At 48.6% G+C, this 22,327-nt stretch overlaps 1 protein-coding gene across 1 annotated transcript; it reads left to right on the top strand.

Annotated features, from left to right (window-relative positions):
* Positions 1-7,926: 7,926 nt before the first annotated feature.
* LOC145942230 (uncharacterized) lies at positions 7,927-9,181 on the top strand. The gene has a single exon (XM_083048749.1). It carries the CDS (start codon positions 8,029-8,031, stop codon positions 9,025-9,027), a length of 999 nt encoding a protein of 332 aa, XP_082904875.1. The 5' UTR covers positions 7,927-8,028; the 3' UTR covers positions 9,028-9,181.
* The last annotated feature ends 13,146 nt before the right edge of the window (positions 9,182-22,327 follow it).

Here is a 22,327-nt window from a genome sequence, read left to right as displayed (position 1 = left end):
TCAACTACGGCGTATAACAGCACGACTACATCGCACTGAATCAACACGTGGTCTCTCTAATTTCATTGGAATCGACTATCATAACGACGCGGAATACGATAGATTGTTCGGCGACTCCGTGCCTTTTAGCATTAATAATAATAATAATAATCACGCGGACGTTAAATTACGGGAGTGGCCTACGCAATTGCACGCGATCGAAATCAAGAATTCCAAGGTGCCATTGAACGACATCCCGGACAACGATCCACGCCGTACAAGGTATCTGCAGAAAGGTCTGGCATCCTGTACACCCTCTACAACGCGGGTACCCCGGATCATCGCCATCCAGTCGTTGTCCATCCCTTGGAAATTAAATAAGGTAGGTGCTCAAGATATTTCTTTACAACACGAGCCTCCCTTCTGCCCAGGAACCCGCGAAATACAAGAATCTATTTCGGAAACTACGTCTACGCATTTTTGAATCACTTAACAATAATAACTAATAAATTCTCTTGCAATTTTAGAAATATTAGCTTACCACGTGGTTTCCAGAATATTCTCTGCGCGTCTTAAATTTTCTCATCTCCCAAAAAGAGAAATCGTGCGAAACCTTTTTTTTTTTATCAAGGGTCAGTTTATGGCCCTCATAAAACTGCAGTAGGTATCCTACAGTCAACCCTTTGGAAAATTCTAAATCTTTCCAGAATATCTAGAAACTTCGTGAACGTGTTAGAACATTCAAATCGACCTCATGGCAACTATTTATTTTAACTAACATTAGTTTAAACAATTAACTCCTATGTGTCCAATAATACCGTCACACTTGGACATCCCCACCACTTTGCTCCTCCCCGAGGATGATTCCGAGGAAGAAATTATTGAAGAAACCCTAAATAACCTCCCGTATTGCCAACGGATAATCGGTTTTATTAATAAGGAAACAAGTGCCGCTCTCTGTACGGATTGCCGTATGCGTTTACCTATTGGCGTGCAATCTGAGTGGTTAACTTGCGCTAAGCATCTCCTCGTTATCGGCGACGTACCGACCGGAGTCGTTTGCTCAGTCTGCAATTTTTACCGACTGTCGACAACACGTGACATCGACCACCCTTGTTATCATTGCCAACGAGCTTACCTTCTGTACCGCCGTGGTGAAGAACCCTACCGTATCGACTCGGATGGTAATGCAGTAATCACTATTTTCCACTCCGTCAACGATTCACTCGAACGATTCCGCGGATACATGGACTGATTCGTCGGTAATCGAACCTATACGAAACGCTCCCTTTCTCCCAAAACGCAACCGTGACCATAAAGGAAATACCTGTCGTCGTGGGTATCCCCGGAGTAATTCCGAAATACGACGTAGTCCGCCCCGCAGTTCGAGTTCGTAGGTCGCGATTTAAATTTCGTAAAATTTACGCCGCAACTGCACCCCCGGACGTAACAAAACTGGTGACAGCGGTGGGATGCTGAAATTTCCGAGCTATGGTCGGGACGCGCGGAAGACAGGGAGATAAGGAAGAATCGGTTGAAAAGGAATTCGCGGGAAAGGAATTAACTGAAGCACAGCTCGCGGATATACAAGCAAAATTAAAGCAAAAGGAAGTCGAAATTATCGAAGCTCAAAATCGTATTAGAACTAGGGAAGCTCTCGCGAAAACCAAAGAAATCAGCCTAAGAGAGGAGGCCGCACTCCTCGAAGAGCAACGGAAAAGAGCAGATAAACGAGAACGCGAAATCGAAACGCTCCGCGAAAATATGGAAAGGAATCCGGGAAAGAGCCAACCCCAGGGCACCATCCCTGAGGATATGAATTCCCTCAAAAACGATCTCCTCGCGGAAATCGAAATATTACGCAATGAGGTGAATCGGCTGCGGCGAGAGCCCAGTCCGTCTATCAGACTCTCGGGCCAACCTCTACTATCGCTCGACGACTCCGCCGGGCATTCCGAGTTACCTTCCGGACGACCCCAGTCCCCCAAGGTCTCCTTTCGCGAAGCGACCGAAACCGTGCCTACTTTCGACGGTTATAATATACCGTTAAGGCAATTTACACGGGCATGCCAACGCGCGAAAGAAATAATTCCCCCGACATCCGAACGCAACCTCACCAAACTCTTACTTAATAAGCTTAGCGGGCGTGCCTATAGCGCCGTCGAGGGGGAGCCCTGCGAAAGCATCACACAACTGATCGACCTATTAAATAACGCATTCGGGCCCGCGAAAACGATCGATCAATACAGGGGAGAACTTAGTATCGTATACTTAAAACCCCAAGAGCACATGTTAGATTACATCAGCCGCGTCAAAGATCTACGATCCGCGATTTTAGACGCCGAACGCCGCGCAATGGGACGCATAGATAATGAGACAGCCCTAAGAATCGACGAACTCACGGCACGATCCTTCTGCGAAGGACTCCCTCTGCAGTACAGATTGCAGATGGATAGACGATTATACTCCGTCCCGTCTGAGGCGTTCGCGAGAGCGAAAGAACTCGCAAAACGGGAAGAAATAGACCGCGATCGATATAAAACACGTGACCGCCGCGAACCCGAACCACCGCGAAACGAACATACGCGTCGAGGATACGCTAATACGCCTCCGCGCAACGAAAATTATTTTCGGGAACGCTATCCGAACAATACGCGTAACGATCCGGTGAGATTCTCCGACGAACGCCCAACATATGGCGATAGACGCCAAAATTACAATAATACTAACACAACCACTAATGCGCCTACTCGTTACAACGACCGTCGCAATAAATGGTGCCGCTATTGCAAAAACAACGGGCACGAGATAGAAGAATGCAGAAAACGTGAATATAATAATAACGTGCAAAAAAATGAGTCGGGAAACGCACCGAGCCCCGCGGGAAGGTCGGGTACACCTCACCAAGGGGCCTCTTCTCAAACGAACCGCCCGATAAGAGCGATAAGCACGGAACACGATTCGGAAACACGCGAATCGCAATGTTAACTCCGAACGATTTTTCACATGCGCCCGCGGTCACCATAGCCGCAGGTGGATTATCGACCGAGACATGCTTTATGATAGACACAGGTGCAGCGCCTAATCTTGTTAAACAAGGACAAATACTCCCCAACAACGACATTGATAAAAGTTCGACGATCTTCCTTAGCGGAATCACGAACGATAAAATCAAAACGCTCGGGACTATTAGCATAAAATACCTCGGTCACCAAATCAAACTCCACGTCGTCACCGACGATTTTCCAATCTCGCAAGACGGAATCTTAGGTTCCGAATTCTTACAAGACGCGTCTAAAATAGACTACGTCAAACGCTGCATCATTTGGCAAGGGGCCTCAATCCCTTTCAACGCCGAACAAACATTCACGATCCCAGCAAGATCGCGAACTACACTACCGCTCCGTGTTAGCGATACCAACGTTAGCGTAGGGTATATATCACGGATCCACGTAAACGATGACATCTACTTAGGAGACGCCATCGTCACCAACCGCAACGGCATAGCCTACATAAAAGCCGTCAATACAAGCGATAAGGATCTCAAGTTCAACTTACCTAGAATAAGTCTTCAAGAGATAGAAAAACTCTCTACATCCTATCCTCGAGACCATGAGGGCTCACCGCCCCCTTCTAAGAGTCGTAAAAGCACTCTCTCCAAATCTCATCCCTCGACCAAGAGTCATAAAACCTCCGAAGCCGCTCTCCCAACCTTAGGGCATGAGGAGACCTTCGCTAAGAAAACACAGTACGTCGCAACACTAAGTAAACAAAACACATCCCGTCCCGACGAGATTAAGACACTACTGCGACTCGATCATCTAAACACGGAAGAAACGAAACACGTACATAACCTAATACACACTTACAATGATCTGTTTCGCCTTCCTACCGACAAACTACACTCTACTAACGTCACCACACACACCATCCCAACGACCGACGAACTTCCGGTACACACAAAACAATACAGATACCCGCCGATGCACAAGGAGGAGATTAACAAACAAGTGCAAGAACTCATTGAGAATGATGTAATCCAACCATCTATGTCACCATATAACTCCCCCTTGTGGATCGTGCCCAAAAAACCGGACTCACAAGGTAACAAGCGTTGGCGAATGGTAATAGATTACCGAGCACTGAACGAAAAAACAGTCGGGGACGCTTACCCCTTACCAAACATAGTAGAGATCCTCGATCAGCTGGGGAGCGCGAAATACTTTAGTGTGTTTGACTTGGCATCGGGTTTTCACCAGATAAAGATGAACGAATCCCACACACATAAAACCGCGTTTTCCACTCCGTATGGGCATTATGAATTTAAACGAATGCCATTCGGGCTCAAAAATGCCCCCGCGACCTTCCAAAGGCTCATGGACCAGGTACTGTCGGGACTTCAAGGTGCCGAACTCTTCGTGTATCTCGACGATATAGTATTGTATTCCAGTTCGTTGCGAGAACACGAAATCAAATTCCACAAACTAGCGGAACGACTCAGAAGGGCAGGACTGCGCCTCCAGCCCGACAAATGCGAATTCCTCCGCAAAGAAGTCACATACCTGGGCCATGTAATAAGTGAAGCCGGAGTGAAACCCGATCCCAAGAAAATAACAGCGGTCGAAGATTTCCCTAGACCCAAACACGCGAAAAACATAAAACAATTCTTAGGACTCGCGGGCTACTATCGAAGGTTTATACCTAACTTCTCCAAGATAGCACAACCTCTCACGAATCTGCTAAAGAAAGAGGAATCATTCGTCTGGAAAGAGGAACAAGAGTCGGCTTTCACGCAGCTCCGCAATGCGCTTTGTAACGAACCGATTTTGCAATACCCAGACTTCACTAAACCGTTCATTGTAACTACCGACGCATCCGGATATGCGGTTGGAGGAATACTTAGCCAGGGCACTATAGGGAAGGATCTTCCTATAGCCTACACATCGAGACTATTGAATAAAGCAGAAATAAACTACTCTACCATTGAGAAAGAACTGTTAGCAATAGTATATAGTGTAAATTATTTCAGACCATACCTATATGGTCGACAATTCCAGTTAGTAACCGATCATAAGCCTTTAGTATGGCTACACTCAGTAAAGGACCCATCATCGCGTTTAGTCCGATGGCGTCTAAAATTACTAGAGTACGAATATAAAGTAGAATACAAAGCAGGTAAAATAAATGCTAACGCCGACGCGTTATCTAGAAACCCTGTTATCGAACAAATTCTCCCGCTTGTAAACACATCCGACTCCGACGAATCACTATTTTCGACTAATCAACATAAGAAAACACAAGCCCCAACAAATGTCGATTCTCCCATACCAACAAATGTAAATTCATCAACAAGAAATAACGTTGATAGTACCGCAGAAAATGAATCCGACAAAGAAATCGAGACTGACGATAGCTCCAGTTCAGACGAAGAGAATCAAATCTTCGATAACCCTAGAAACCCCTTTGAATTACGAGAACCGAACGCGAGATTCAAAATAATAACTATTCCAGATAACTTTATAACCAGAAAAGACAATCTTGTTATATTTGCTACGCAACAAGGCGTACCGCTGGGACGAGGAGCTCAAATGTTGCATGATAATAACATACTACCCGTAATTAAAGACGCCACGTTGGGCAGAGCAAAAGTTAATTGCAACGGTAACAGACACTTAATATCACTTATCGCTAAAGAAAGAGTCTCAGCCGCCACTGAAATAGAAATTATCAAAGAAACGCTACGCTCACTAAAGGACGTAGTTACAGAATTGGACCTACAGTCAATCTCGATATGTCAAGACAATGTAGATAGCATTACCTGGAATACCATATATTCATTGCTGCAGCGTACATTAAGCGACACTAATCTTAAGATATTCGTATGCGCAAACAAGATCGAAATTCCACTCCCTGCAGATAGAGAAAGAATTATAAAAGATAACCACAGCTCAGCGATAGGAGGCCATAAAGGAGTAACCAAAACGTATAACCGACTAAAAGAACGATACTCCTGGCCAAAGATGAAGGAAGACGTCTGTGAATATATTCGTAAATGTAAAGATTGTCAACTGAAAAAATTAGTAAGAGTAAAAACTAAACAACCAATGGTGCTTACAGATACGCCAGGCACAGCATTTGATAAAATCTCAATGGATATAATGGGACCTCTTCCTACAACTTCTTTAGGAAATACATACATTCTTACCATACAGGACCTTTTAACTAAGTATTCACTAGCCATTCCATTGAAGCACGCATCCGCAACCGACGTAGCCGATGCACTCACTAACGAATTCATATGTATATACGGCGCTCCTATAGCTTGGTTAACTGACCAAGGGTCACATTTCCTTAATTCTCTGTTGCGCAATATAGCACGTAAGTTTAGAATTAAGCAATATAAAACTACAGCTTATAGACCGCAATCGAATGGTTCGATTGAAAGATCCCACCATGTACTATGGGAATACCTTAAACAATATGTTAATAAAAACCGCGAATGGGATCAATTTTTGAAGTTAGCTACGTTCTCATATAACACTAGTGTACACGAAGGCACGCGATACACTCCGCACGAACTTATATTCGGCAAAATAGCGCGTGTCCCCTCCAACGATCCGCCACTAGAGAATGAAGAAAACGAAACATACTCGCATTATCTTCGAGAATTGTTCTCTAGAATCCGCGACGTACAAGATAACGCGCGCGAAAATTTAATAGAAGCTAAGATTAGATCTAAGAAATATTACGACAGGAAACTAAATGTAAAGGAATTTAAGGTAGGAGATAACGTATACCTATTAAAAGAACCCAAAAAGGGGAAACTATCCGACCAATATACAGGCCCCTATAAAATTATACAAATCCTAAAAAACCATAATGTTAAGTTAGCTATAAGTAATAATAGGTTTAGAATTGTACATATGGATAAGCTAAAACCCTCGCCACATCAAGCCCCTACCCCGGAATACCCCCACTCCGAAGATGACTATATCTCGGACACCCCGACGGAGGACGGGCCAGTAACCAGCCAACCACGACAGAATGAAGACCTACGCAAGCATACTAACTGCAATCGCACTGTTAGCCCTAACCTCTAATGGGCTAATAGGGTACGACTGCGGAGGCCGCGGTTTAAATATCACTACGCTCTCACTATTGGACATAGAAGAATGCAAAGTCGACGACATCGAGCCAAAGAAGGAAGAGGTCTACGTACAATTGCTACAGTTGAGCGAATTCGAGCACACATCAGGAATCCAGTGCAAAATTGAAGTCGACCGAACTGTCTATTACTGTGGGATGCACTCACACATATCTGCCGTACATAACGGCAGACGCGAGTACATTCACGAAACATCGGCCGATACTTGTAGAAAACTGCACGAAACGGGAACCATCTCCTTAGGATTAAACGGACATCTCTCCGACATTAAACCAAACGCTACCAATCTGCGCGCAGTAACATTCGCAGGTTCCGTAAAAACCGACGGAGGATGTAGCGGGACTCAATACAGCGATCCGTACGGCACCTGGGATAACGCAATCGTCCAAGCCTCAATACGGATCACTACCCGGAAGCTGGAGTTACCCGTTAAACATAACACTAACGAGGTAATACTCCCCTCAGGTGTTCGCTGCCCCGTGACAACAGGAGAATGCAACGACGCAGACGGAGCCTCCACATACTGGTCGGTGTTACCTGCCGACAATTGCCATTTCGGCCGATACGATGTCCTATACGAAGGATTGGCACATCGCTTATCACCGAAATCAGCGCATAAGGACTCCCCAACGGTCTACACGGTAACGACACAAGATACCACGTTCGCGCTGGCACGCACAACCGAGACAAACATCTGTGGATATAAACTCCTGCGAACTGAGCACCCCAAGCTCTGCGTCCTCGAAACGCAGCCAGGACGCGTGTTCAAAGGTCGTTCAAAAATCAAAATCGACAATCTTGATATTTTCTCGTACGTAAACTCCAAGTTTATTTACGTAGAAAAACACCTCAGAACACAGCTATCACAACTATACAGAGACATAATGGAACAGAAATGCGCCCTGGAGAGACAAATCCTGCTCAACGCTCTCTCCCTTGCAAGCATTGCACCAGACGAGATGGCGCACAGAATTATGAAATCACCAGGGTACACCGCCATTACAGCTGGCGAGGTTATCCACCTCATCAAATGCGTACCTGTGGAATGCCGAGTACGACCCGTCGACAATTGCTACAACGAGCTTCCCGTCACCCACCAGAATAAATCTCTTTTCCTATTACCCAGATCAAAAATACTCACAAAATCTGGAACACTCAGGGACTGCAACGAACTCCTACCAGCGATGTACCAAGTGCACAACATATGGTACCGACTGACACCGAAACCAGTGGAGTCAATCGCACCTCCGACAATCCAGCCGTTAACCAAACCGTCATGGAGATACGTAAGCCCTGACTCGCTCGCCTCCAGCGGCATTTACACCAGCGAAGACCTGGATCGTCTGCGCGACCACATCATGTTCCCGATGGAAAAACCCTCAATGCTCAACACGATCGCCAGGGGAGCAATGGGACACGAAGTCCCCACAGGAAGTCTATCCATGCTAAACCTGCTAGACGAGAAAACACTCGACAAGCTAGCAGAAAACACGGGAGCACGCTTATGGAAAGGTTTCATAAGCTTCGGATCCGCCAGCGCCGGAGTGCTGGGCATCTTTGTCGTCGCACGACTTGCCAAATTAATAATAGACACACTGATCCATGGATACGCACTTCACTCCGTTTACGGATGGAGCCTACACCTCCTGGGAGCCGTATGGACATCAGTCACGAACATATTATTACACATGGGAAGACCGGCCGACGGAGGACAAAATAACAAAAGGAAGCAACCACCACTGGGACCACTACCCGTACAGGAAGAATCAACACCCCTAGCCCCCCCCTCACAAGAAGAAGACTCCCCACCAATACAAAAAGTGAAAAGTGAAGCGCATGTAAATTATAAAGAATTGCGCAACCTCCTCAACGAAGAGGTATAGACTCGTTCACCACTAGGAAATAAGAAAGTGTTAACCTTAACATTAAGCATAAATAAAATTATACCCACTATGATATAGAACTGGAAAAAGTTAGACATGGTCCAACTTTTTCTTCTAAGGGGGGAGGTGTCACGTCCGGCTACTTAAATTTTTCACTCCTATGCAAAATAATTCTAAGTTCTTATAACACCGTTTGAAATGCGCGCCAATGCCGGCCATGACATCTAACTCCGCCTAGTGCCTGAGCGCGGCGCTCCGCAGCACCTGGGAACTTCCCTACCACGGCAACTCCCTACTCTAGAGAGTTCCCCCACTCTCGGCCGCCGCAACCGAGCTGCCGAAAACCGAAGGACCTCAGAGCGAGCCCAGAGGAGCTCAGTTCTAATCGCGCCGTCAAGCAGAGCAGTCACCTTTAAGACTCTCTCCGAATTCTAAAATTCAAATTCTAACTCTAAGATTCTAATTCTAATTCTAAGACTCTAACTCTAAGATTCTAACTCTAAAATTTAACTTAGATACTTTGTATTACTCGTAGTGTTATACTAGAATAAAAGTGTTATATATATATATATTCTAAATTCATTCTAAATTAGTTCCAACCTCGTGTATCTCCAAGCCTATATTATTTCTACAACGCATCTCGAATTCTCTCGCCTGCACACGTCGAATAATCCATTCCTAACAAATTATTATTCTATAACATAGAAATATTTTCTGAACCTCGTAGTGATTATTCAGAGAGGACGAACCGCTCATAATCTCTCGCCGAAAGCAACAACAAACAGTGAGGACCGCCGCACGTTAATTATTGCAGAAGCGAAACGACGTTCAGAACGTTTAAATTTTACAATGCCTAAAACACGCGTCAAATAATCCATTCCTAACAAATTACTATTCTATAACATAGAAATATTTCCTGAACCTCGTAGTGATTATTCAGAGAGGACGAACCGCTCATAATCTTTCGCCGAAAGCAACAACGAACAGTGAGGACCGCCGCACGTTAGTTATTGCAGAAGCGAAACGACGTTCAGAATGTTTAAATTTTATAATGCCTAAAACACGCCGTGCAGGAAGAAAGAATCAACTACGGCGTATAACAGCACGACTACATCGCACTGAATCAACACGTGGTCTCTCTAATTTCATTGGAATCGACTATCATAACGACGCGGAATACGATAGATTGTTCGGCGACTCCGTGCCTTTTAGCATTAATAATAATAATAATAATCACGCGGACGTTAAATTACGGGAGTGGCCTACGCAATTGCACGCGATCGAAATCAAGAATTCCAAGGTGCCATTGAACGACATCCCGGACAACGATCCACGCCGTACAAGGTATCTGCAGAAAGGTCTGGCATCCTGTACACCCTCTACAACGCGGGTACCCCGGATCATCGCCATCCAGTCGTTGTCCATCCCTTGGAAATTAAATAAGGTAGGTGCTCAAGATATTTCTTTACAACACGAGCCTCCCTTCTGCCCAGGAACCCGCGAAATACAAGAATCTATTTCGGAAACTACGTCTACGCATTTTTGAATCACTTAACAATAATAACTAATAAATTCTCTTGCAATTTTAGAAATATTAGCTTACCACGTGGTTTCCAGAATATTCTCTGCGCGTCTTAAATTTTCTCATCTCCCAAAAAGAGAAATCGTGCGAAACCTTTTTTTTTTTTATCAAGGGTCAGTTTATGGCCCTCATAAAACTGCAGTAGGTATCCTACAGTCAACCCTTTGGAAAATTCTAAATCTTTCCAGAATATCTAGAAACTTCGTGAACGTGTTAGAACATTCAAATCGACCTCATGGCAACTATTTATTTTAACTAACATTAGTTTAAACAATTAACTCCTATGTGTCCAATAATACCGTCACACTTGGACATCCCCACCACTTTGCTCCTCCCCGAGGATGATTCCGAGGAAGAAATTATTGAAGAAACCCTAAATAACCTCCCGTATTGCCAACGGATAATCGGTTTTATTAATAAGGAAACAAGTGCCGCTCTCTGTACGGATTGCCGTATGCGTTTACCTATTGGCGTGCAATCTGAGTGGTTAACTTGCGCTAAGCATCTCCTCGTTATCGGCGACGTACCGACCGGAGTCGTTTGCTCAGTCTGCAATTTTTACCGACTGTCGACAACACGTGACATCGACCACCCTTGTTATCATTGCCAACGAGCTTACCTTCTGTACCGCCGTGGTGAAGAACCCTACCGTATCGACTCGGATGGTAATGCAGTAATCACTATTTTCCACTCCGTCAACGATTCACTCGAACGATTCCGCGGATACATGGACTGATTCGTCGGTAATCGAACCTATACGAAACGCTCCCTTTCTCCCAAAACGCAACCGTGACCATAAAGGAAATACCTGTCGTCGTGGGTATCCCCGGAGTAATTCCGAAATACGACGTAGTCCGCCCCGCAGTTCGAGTTCGTAGGTCGCGATTTAAATTTCGTAAAATTTACGCCGCAACTGCACCCCCGGACGTAACACTTCCTTCTCCGTGCCGGGATTGTGCCTGAATATCTCCCGCTTCACCACTCTCCTTCTCTGTTTCAGATTTCCAGCTGCCGTGTCGTCAACGCCGGATGCTTGGATCAACGTGGGAATCGTCAGGATCGTTGCGGGTAGTTATCCAATAAGGTAAGTACACAATCGGGTAAGTATCACAAATTTCCTTATATTTCTTTAACACCAACACTTTTCTCTTTTACAGGTACAGACTGAGCTGCCGACACTCATTCGCGCCGTTACAACCTTCGCGGGTTTACGTTCCGACGTGTCTCGCACGTTCACAGGGTCTCGCGTTCGCGTCCGTGATTTTATTACGCGCCGTCGAAAGTATTATCGCGTTAAGATACTCAATGCCGCGTTTCGCGCTAACTTGTCGAATAACGCGATTAGGTCTCGTCGTGAGAACCTCGGTTTCGAGACTTATTGAACGAGTCGTGTTTTGATTAGGTTCTCCCGAGGATTGCTCGAATGTTCACTCTGCGAAGAAACCTCAAGATCTCGTCGTCGAATTCTCTCGGCGTCCGCTTTTATACCCTGGATCCCCACTCCGCGGTCGCTAGCCAATCGCGCGTCGCGGTCGCTTCCGGCACTCTTCATGGTCCGCGCTCGAGACCGGCATCGTGATGTGTTCGGTTCGCTCTAACTATTCTAATATTAATTTATAACTATATAATACATTTATTTACATATTTACATTTTATTGTTATATCCGGAATCGCTATTTCGCTCGTTCTTGCGACTCGAAATCTTATTCCGCGCGCTCGTCAATCTAATGATATTTATTTTCTCGTTTTCCCCGCGATGCTGGTTTTTCTGCGCTCCGCGTTCGTTTGCTTCGTTGATATGCGCTTTTCCGCGATGCTTGGTGCGTTATTTCTAGCGCACCCGTCAATCGGCGTCATTTCGCGAAATGCGTTCTCGCGGTTCATTAGTTTGCTCTATTTGTCGCGTGTTTCAATTACTGATTCCGCCGCTTCTGCACTTCGTTTGTCTTTCATGCATTACTTAGCGTAAATATCGAAATCGGAGATAACTCGTCACGCGTCAAAATAAAATCAATATATATTTTTTATAATCAAATTAAGACTATTACAAGCCTATCGGATTGCACTTCATTCATGCGTGTCTCTCGCGTTTTCGCGTGAGTAACGTCCGACTAATAATAATCCAAATAAAATAGAATCAATTATCTCAAAATAAACTAAGGTAATTATTTACAGGTAAGTACATTAAAGTCAGTAACCATACGCAACTCAAAATGACAAAATACAAATAACACAATGTTATAATCTCTGACTTAATGCTAATTAATATTTTTATGTGTTGATTATATTTTTTACTTTTTACTTTTTATTTAGGAATAAATCAAGGTGCCTTGAAGTCAATAACGGTAGGTAATTTAAAATTCTAATATCTAACTTAATGCTAATTTAATATTTTATTTTACATTTCAGGCCTTGGACGTGCTCGGTTGATGTCTCTTCGAATCCGGAGTCAGCTCTCTCGATCCAGCAACCACGTCTGCTCGTACCGATTCGGACGATGCTGTGGATGGTTGCAAGAGATGGGCTCGCCTCCGTGTACCAAAATCGGAGGCGGGCGCTCGTATGCAGCCGTAGAATGGGGCCCACTGTGGGTGATAGGGTGTTACATCCCCCCCAGTATTGACCCTGTCACGTTCGGGGATATCCTAGATGAAATTGCACTCGTCGTGCAAAGGAGACTCCCCGAACCTATTGTGGTCGCTGGGGACTTCAATGCCCATTCGGCGCATTGGGGTTCCCGGCGAACGAACCGCAAAGGCTGGGTCTTGGAGGATTGAGCAGCGGTTCTCGGCCTCTGTATAATCAATCAGGAGTCGAGCAGCACCCTGGTCAGGGGGAGTCCATTGTCGATTTGACATGGGCGTCTCCTTCTGCGGCGGACAGGATGCAGAACTGGCGGGTGATGGAAGAAGAGACCCTCTCCGACCATCTCTATATTAGGATTCGAAAGGGTCGACATCGCCTGCCGGAAGGTGCTGAGCCGCGCCCAGGGGGGGAATCCGCCCGGAAGGTGGGCTCTAGCAAAGCTAGACTCCGACAGACTGGTGGCAGCCATGCTCTCGGCTACCTGGCCTGGTACAGACAACGCACCGATGGGTATCGAGGACCAGGTGGCATGGCTCGGGGAGACAATGAGAGATGCTTGTGACATCTCTATGCCCCGAGCCAAGCCGAGACCTCTGAGGGCGGCGTACTGGTGGACGGAGGAGATCGCGGATCTCAGACGCGCCTCCGTCCAGGCCAGGCGCCGCCTCAAGAGAAGGAGGGGCCTCGGCAACGAAGACGAGTGCATGGCAGAAGCGCTCGAGGGTTACAGGGAAGCACGTAACACTTTGAGCGCTGCCATTAGGAAGGCTAAGGCGAGGTCCTGGGATGAGCAACTCAGGAATCTCAATGCGGACCCTTGGGGGCGTCCCTACAAAGCGGTAATGAAAAAACTGCGGGGTTGGACGCCCCCCGTGACGGAGGTGCTGGACACCGATGTACTCGAAAATATATTGTCGACCCTCTTCCCACAGTGTGACAGGGTTCCGGATCTATACGAAAGGGAACCTGTCGAGTGGGAAGAGGCGTACGAGGTGTCTAGCGCTGAGTTGGCCGGGGTTGCCAAAAGGCTCAGGGCTCGGGGCAATAAAGCCCCCGGGCCTGACGGCATCCCCGGAAGGGTCTGGATATATGCCTTAGCCCATCTGTCGGAGCCCATTCGCAGGCTGTATACGATCTACGGGAAGGAGAGTTCCCCCCAGTCTGGGGTAAGGCCAAGTTGGTCCTTATCTCAAAAGGGGGCAGAACCGATGGAGCAGCGCCCTCCGCGTATAGGCCCATCTGCCTGCTCGACGAGGTCGGCAAGATTTTTGAAAGAATTATTGCCGACCGACTCGTCAGGTGGATGAATGAAGTAGGCCTAAATCTCCACGAGGAGCAGTACGGATTCCGCGAGAATCGATCAACAACGGACGCAATATTACGCGTCCGTTCTCTCGCGGAATCCGAGACTGCAGAGGGCAGGGTGGTGATTGCAACGGCGTTGGACATCACCAACGCCTTTAACATCCTGCCCTGGGGGAAGGTGAGGGACGCGCTTTTAGAACATGGCGCCCCTCAATACCTCGTGGAGATGGAGAAGACCTATTTCAGGGATAGTTGCCTAGAGTACCGGGATAAAACCGGTGCTCTGCGCGGTAGGGCTGTGTCGTGTGGTGTCTCGCAGGGGTCAGTTTTGGGCCCCTTGCTGTGGGACATCACATATAACAGTGTGCTCCGTTCTGCCCTCCCCCCCGGCTGTAGTGTCGTCTGCTACGCGGACGACACTATAATCCTGGCCGGGGGAAGTGACTGGGGGGACGCGAAAAGAAGAGCGGACCTAGCTATAGCGTGCGTGGTGCGCTCCATAAAGAGATTGGGCCTTAAGGTGGCTCCACACAAAACGGAGGCCATTTACTTCCATGATGGCTCCCGGGGGAAGCCGCCGAGGGCCCATGTTATGGTGGACGGCATCCCCGTCCAGCTGGAGCAAAATCTTAAATATTTAGGCCTCTTGCTGGACGGTACTTGGAGTTTTGGCAACCACTTCGGTCGTCTGGCTGAAAAGGCCAACGGGGTAGCGGCGGCACTTAACCGCTTGCTGCCCAATCTTGGCGGGCCAGACGACCGAGTGAGAAGGCTGTATGCGGCCGTGCTGAATTCGGTGACCCTATATGGGTCAGCGGTGTGGGCGGACGAGGCGGTGGCCAAGAAACGTATCAGCGATGATCTCCGGAAAATCCAGCGGAGAATGGCCATCCGCGTCGTCCGCGGATATCGCATGGTCTCGCATGCGGCGGCCTCGGCCCTCGCGGGAATGCCTCCCATGGAGCTCCAAGCTCGTACTCACAAGAGAGTGTACGAGAATCAAGGTGAACAGGTCTCACGGCAAGATGTCGTACCACGTTACACAGGCATTCGCCGGGCACGGATGCTTCGGCGAGTACCTGTGTAGAATAGGAAAGGAGCGCACCACGCAATGTCACCACTGTGAGGAGGACGAGGACACGGCGCAGCACACGCTGGAGATCTGCCGAGCGTGGGCAGAAGAGCGCCGTGTCCTCGTCCAGAAGACTGGCGAGGATCTAACGCTCCCGGCCATCGTTGCAAAGATGGCTGGGAGCGAGGAAGTTTGGAAGGCGGTCTCCTTCTTCTGCGCCAAAGTAATGACGCAGAAGGAGGAGGCGGAAAGAGAGCGGGAAACGGGGAAGAGGGAGGAGACTCCCTCTCAGCCCTGAATCTCGGGAGGAGACTCCCTCTCGCCCCTGAATCTCGGGAGGAGAGGGACGACACCTCCTGGCTGCCTAGGCGAGGAAACCGCCGTGGTGGGGGCCGGCGGGGTGGAAGAGAGCCCGTGACGAGCCGGGAGATGGCAACGAGAGGAAGAGTGACGAGACCCCGTCGCCAACAAAGGCAGGCCCGGTGACGCTGAGGGGAACTCAAGTTCCCCTAAACGTCACCGGGAAAGGGCCGCCTCCCTAAGAGGCGGCCAAACACAGGAGGAGACTGGGCGAGGGGCGCTGTGCCCCCCTTGCCCGGTGGAGAAGAGGAGGAGGAGGAAGGCCCCTTTTTGGGGCGCTAAGGCTGGGCGGGGGGCGCTGTGCCACCCGCCCGGCAATAAGAAAGAGGCCCCCTTCGGGGGTGGAGTTGTAGTCCGAGGGGGTGGGCGGGGGCGGGTGTCGCCCGGCTGGCGGCCGCACGGCGAAGGCCTTGCGGCCGGGGGTCGGGCGGCGTCCGCCCCCCGCCCTCTCTCCCTGCCTGCCGAGGTCCTCCCCCAGGAGAGGGTCTCGGCGATGCCCCCGGGTCGACGGTCGAATCCCGTTAAGGGAGGGAACCACGGCCTGGGGACACGGGGGGAATCACAGGGGCTCAGTTACTACCGAGCCCCATTGCACGTGATCCCCCCGGGAAGGGCCGCGGCAGGGGCGGCCCTCTCACCGGTGCCTAGAGCGCCGATGGGAGGGCACCACTGCCTGCGGGGATGCTCCAACGCCTTCTGGGGGGGAGTTCCCAGGAGTAGAGCTCCCGGAGCACTGGCCGAATCTCCCGTCCCTTTTGGGAGGGAGAGGGAGCCTCGTTTCGGTAGCGGGGAGTGGCGGCTCGAGCGGGAACACTCGAGCCGTGACCCCGCCCCCCAAACTTTTTTGGAGGGCGCGGCGTGGGGGCGGTGCCCCCCTGCGCCGCAACCGGGATAGAACCGCACGATGTGCGGGAGAGAGTATCTTCCTCTCTGGGAAGATGCTCTTCCAGGAAGGTTGGGCCAGAGGATGGCAGGAAGCAATGCTCGGTAGTTCCCTGCCATCCTCGTAAGAGCCAGCGTAGGCACCCGCTGTGGTTTTAGTGAGGTAGATCTTGAGCCCCCTGATCGATTCATTCGTGGATCGGTCAAGGGGAGCAAGGAGTCCCACATAACCCTCATCCTCTACCCGGGGGATAAGGGTACCATGAGGTTTCCACAGCGCAAAAAAAAAAAAAAAAGGCTATATCCTCGAAGTAAATTTAGAGTATCCACAACATCTTCACAACACGCACACTGACCTACCGTTTTGCCCGACACGTGACAAACCGCCCAGCAAGCGGGAAGATAAGCTTCTCGCAACACTATATGATAAGAAGCGTTATGTCATACACTACCGCAACCTGCAGCAATGTATGCGACACGGCCTTCGCGTTACAAAAATACATCGCGTATTACAATTCACTCAATCTCCATGGCTCCGAAATTATATCGAACTTAATACAAAATTTCGACACACGCGAAAAATGATTTTGAAAAAAATTTATACAAATTAATGAATAATGCAGTATTTGGGAAAACGATGGAAAATGTGCGTAATCATGTAGATGTAAAATTACTGACAAAGTGGGACGGACGATACGGACCAGAGGCGATGATTGCTAAACCAAATTTTCACAGTAGAAGCATCTTCTCGGAAAATTTAATTGCCGTAGAATTACGTAAACTCGAAGTAAAATTTAACAACCAATCTATATCGGTATGTGTATACTCGACATATCGAAAGTGTGTCTGTACGAATTTCACTACGAGTACATGTCACCGCTCTATCGTGAAAGATGCCAGGTAATGTACACTGACACAGATAGTTTAATATACCATATTAAATGCGAAGATGTATATGAGAATATGAAGCGCGACGTGAGCAAATTTGATACGAGCGATTACGCTGTGGGCAATGCATACGGTATAGCGCTCGTGAATAAAAAGGTACCCGGTCTAATGAAAGATGAAAACAACGGCGCGATTATGACTGAATTTGTAGGGCTTAGAGCAAAAATGTATGCCTTGCGAGTGGATGGCAAGAAAGATACCAAAAAAGTAAAAGGTGTCAAGAGTAACGTCGTCGCGAGAACGATAACGTTTGACGATTATACGCGGTGTTTGAATGATGATATTGAAATGACACGTAGTCAGTCTTGTATAAGATCGAAATTGCACGAAGTATACACCATTCGCGAGACAAAAATTGCTCTAAGTCCGTACGACGACAAGCGGTATATCATACCTGAAACCACTGATACATTACCGTGGGGACATTATAAAATACCATTGTAAATTATATTTTGTAATGTAATGTAATGTAATGTATTGTAATATAATGTAATATTGTGTGTGTGTGTGTGTGATATAATTTTATGTAACATATGTGTATGTATTTCATATATTGGAACGGAAAAAATGTATTAATAAAGATTTTGTATTTCACATATTTCATGTATATTGTAATATTTCAAATACATTTATATGTTGTACACATTATATATTTTTAAATTTTTGAGTTATTAATAAATACAGTTTGTATGAATTAAATTGTATTATCCTTATGTATCCAAGAGTTGTGTGAATTGTCAAATCCCAGCCTTTTTCGTAAACCTCGTCACCCCTCCTGCGCAGTACTTTCTCCACCAGATATATGTCCGGATAATTCGCGCTATGCAACTAGTGCTCGTAAAACGCTCCAGGGACAGATGTTTTGCGATAGTCCTCGAGTAGATACGGGATTAGTACGCTGCACTTTAACAATTTTAAACACTTCGGTTGTCCAATTTGGTGTGTAACACTTCTCAAAAAGTTTCTTGTACTTGCTAACGCGTACCGGGTCACCTACTTTGAACTTTGCCGAAGTGGCAATCTTTATGTTACTATATACCGTTTTTAAAAGTTTATCAGCGATCGCGGGGGTGACGTCGACGAATCGCATGCCGATCGTTCGATGCTTGCGCGCGTTGTAATCCGATACGAGTTCCGACAACGCGTCGATCCACTTGTAAGTTCCGTTCAGCGTAAACATCTTTCACATGTCGTTCTTCAGCGTGCGATTGAATCGCTCGACGATCGATGCCTTCAATACCGAATATGTAGAATAGTGATTGCTGTTATGTTTCCGTATAAGCCGTTGCACGTTGGCGTTATAAAATTCTTTCCCCATATCGGTTTGCATGTTTCGCGGGCATCTCTTGCTATCTCGAATTATCTCGGCGATAGCGTCAGCCGTCTCGGTTCCACCTTTACTATTGAGTGGAATGGCCCACGCATGCTTGCTCAACACATTGATGACGGTGAGTATGTGGTGGTAACTTCTGTAGAAATGAGAGTACGGACGCATCTCGACGATGTCAGATTGTTACAAGTCATCGTATCCCCGCACTATGACGTGTCTTCGGAGAAAATTTTTCCTTGCCGGCGCGTGCAGTTCGTTCACCAACTGCCGTTTCTCCAAACTATGTTGTTTCTTCGCTTCGTCGGTTTTTCTCGATCGCCGCTTGTCGCTCGTTTTATGATTCATTTTCGTTTGTCGTTCTTTAATAGCCGTTCTTGAGCCGTTCCTGACCCGTTCGTAGCCGTTCTTGTCCCGTTCTTGAGCCGTTCGTAGCCGTTCCTGACCCGTTCGCAGCCATTCCTGACCCGTTCTTGAGCCGTTCGTAGCCGTTCCCGACACGTTCTTGAGCCGTTCGTAGCCGTTTCTGACATGTTCCTGACCCGTTCTTGAACCGTTCTTGAGCCGTTCGTAGCCGTTCTTGAGCCGTTCCTGACCTGTCCGTAGCAGTTCCTGACCCGTTCGCAGCTGTTCCTGACCCGTTCTTGAGCCGTTCGTAGTCGTTCTTGAGCCGTTCTTGAGCCGTTCTTGCGTTGTTTACTTCCGTTCTTGATCCATTCGAAAATCGTTCTTGATTCGTTCGCTGCCTTGTTCACAGTCGTTTCTATGCCCGTTCGAAGCCTTTCCTGACCCGTTCGCAGCCCTGCTTGAGTTGTTTGTAGCCTTGCATGTAACCGTTAATGACTTGATCATAGCCTCATTCGCAGCCTTGCTTGAGTTATTGGTAGCCTCGTTCGCTGTTGCTAGGCCGTTCATAGTCTGGAGAACTTAAACACAAACGCAAATGAGTGCGGGAGGAACAAGAGGCGGCGACAAGTGCTGCTGGGTAGGAGGAGGGAGTACTGACATCTCATGCCCGACCAGGGCCGATGTCGTCAAAGCCCAAATTCATTGGAATGAAAAGGGCTTCGGTTATGGTGAAGAGGCTGGAATATCGGGGCCGCTCAAATCAGGTGAAGATGAATCGTCCTCTCATTGAAGGGCTGGCTGATAAAAACAGTCGCCCGCCGCTCTCTGCGAGCGGGGTCAGCGGGGCGACAAGGGCCAGCAGGGCAGGTAAAATGGCATCAACAGATGAAGAAGAGATCAATGTCTTGGAACTCAGCTCCAAGAAGAGAGGACCCCCGCCTACAATGGGTGAATACTACGTTCTCCAGGAAAGGAAGGCTAAGGAAGCAAAGAGGAGAGGAGAAACATGAGGCCGAGAAACTCGACCTCCAGGTACTTGCGGTAAAGAAGGCGGCCAACATGTCCAAGAATCCTAAAGGTACGGATCAAAGACAATTAAAAGAGGCCGCCTCCTATCTCGAGGCTGCGGTCACCACGCTGGCTAACAGGGCACAGCCCGTGACAATAGAGAAGGAGGATGGGGAAGCGGAGACCCTCCGCAAAAAGATCCGATCTCTGCAGGCTGAAAATAGCAGGCTGCAGAGAGAGGCGGCGCATGCAAGGTCGAAACTTAAGGGGACCGCTAAGGACTGTGGCTGCACAGGTTGGGGCAACACTGCCCCAACTAGAGATGAAAGCGCGAACGCCAGCGGAAGTGAGCCGCAGCCTTCGAAGGAACCGACCCCCATGGAGGTCGACCTCCCGGACACACGGGCCCAATCGCTCCCACAGAGGCCCCCAATCAAGGGGGTAAGGAAAGCCTTGGGGGCAGAATACCCCCAAGGAATTGAGAAAGATGAGGACAAGCCTATGATGAAATGTCGATAGGCATCCAGAACCTCCTACAAATTAGGGAGGAATTTGTCCAAGGGCTAAGGTCCAAGAACAGACCATCCCTACCGCAGGCAGGACAGACCGGACCGGGCAACACCCCAAAAACTCCGAAAGGGGCTAAAGAGAAGAAGCCCGCTACCGGACCCCGAGGAAAGGCCGGGGAAGACGTGTCGCTCCCCCCAGGGCGGCGAAAAATACCGTAGGCCAGGGTCCAAAAGGACTAAGCCCTGGCACCCGCGCAAGAGAAGAGCGCGAAGTCCTCCCAGGAAAAGGGGAGGCCAGCCAGGGGATAGCCCCGAGCAAGCCCCCTCCATCCGGGAAGGACGCCACGCGTGCCCCCCGAAACTTCAGACCCGCGGAGGCCGTCCACACCGGCTCCCCATCCCCACCTCAGCCCGCTGCCCAGGAGGATGCCTGGACATTGGTGGTGGGGAGAAAGGGGAAGAAAAAAGTGGAGGCCAAAGGCAAGCCCGACCAACCGGTGACAAATGCCCCCCGTGAGGCGGGGAAAAAAGCCGCCAGTCTTCCCCCCTCCACCATCGACGCCATACGGCGGGTGAGGTCCCTCGCGGAGTCCCACATAGAAGAGGGCAGGGTTATTGTCGCCATATCACTAGATATTGTAAACGCGTTCAACACCCTGCCCTGGGACAGGATCGGGGACGCGATGGTTTATCATCGCGTCCCTGGTTACCTCATGGGGGTCATTAGGAGTTATTTTGCACACAGACAAATAATGTTCCGGGACAGAAACGGAATGCAGGAGGGAAATGCTTTGCGGGGTCCCACAGGGGTCAGTACTTGGTCCTATGTTGTGGGACCTTGCCTATGACAGAGTCCTCCGGTCGGCACTTCCCCCCGGCTGTAGTGTCGTCTGCTACGCAGACTAATACTAGCCGGGGGGAACAACTGGCAAGAGGCGATTGTGATCGCCAATCAGGCAGTAGCATGCGCCGTGCGCGCGATAAGCGACATGGGCTTAAAAGTAGCGCCTCAAAAAACGGAGGAGCTATTCATCCATGACGGCACTCGAAAAACAAAAAAAGGAGTGCCGTCAAGAGCTCATGTCGCAGTAAACGGCGACTCCGTCCAGGTAGGAAAAGACCTTAAGTACTTGGGTCTATACCTGGACGGTACCTGGAGTTTCATCGGGCACTTCGACCGTCTGACGAAAAAAGTAGAAGGGGTAGCAGGCGCGCTTTGTCGCCTGCTGCCCAACTTGGGAGGGCCGGACGGTCGAGTGCGCCGTCTGTATGCGGGCATCGTGAATTCGGTGGCCCTGTACGGGGCACCGGTTTGGGCGGATGCGGCGATGGCCACAAAAAGAATTCGGGATACGCTCAGGCGTACCCAAAGG

Source organism: Prenolepis imparis, unplaced genomic scaffold, assembly GCF_030444845.1.
Source record: "Prenolepis imparis isolate NDT839.2.m4 unplaced genomic scaffold, iyPreImpa1.0 SCAF_10, whole genome shotgun sequence".
NCBI lineage: Eukaryota > Metazoa > Arthropoda > Insecta > Hymenoptera > Formicidae > Prenolepis > Prenolepis imparis.
Note: the sequence above shows the minus strand (reverse complement) of the source record. Positions and strands in the feature narration are given on the sequence as shown.

Excerpts from the sequence above, each read along its gene's own strand:
- LOC145942230 (XM_083048749.1), top strand. The coding sequence starts at position 8,029 with ATGGAACAGAAATGCGCCCTGGAGAGACAAATCCTGCTCAACGCTCTC.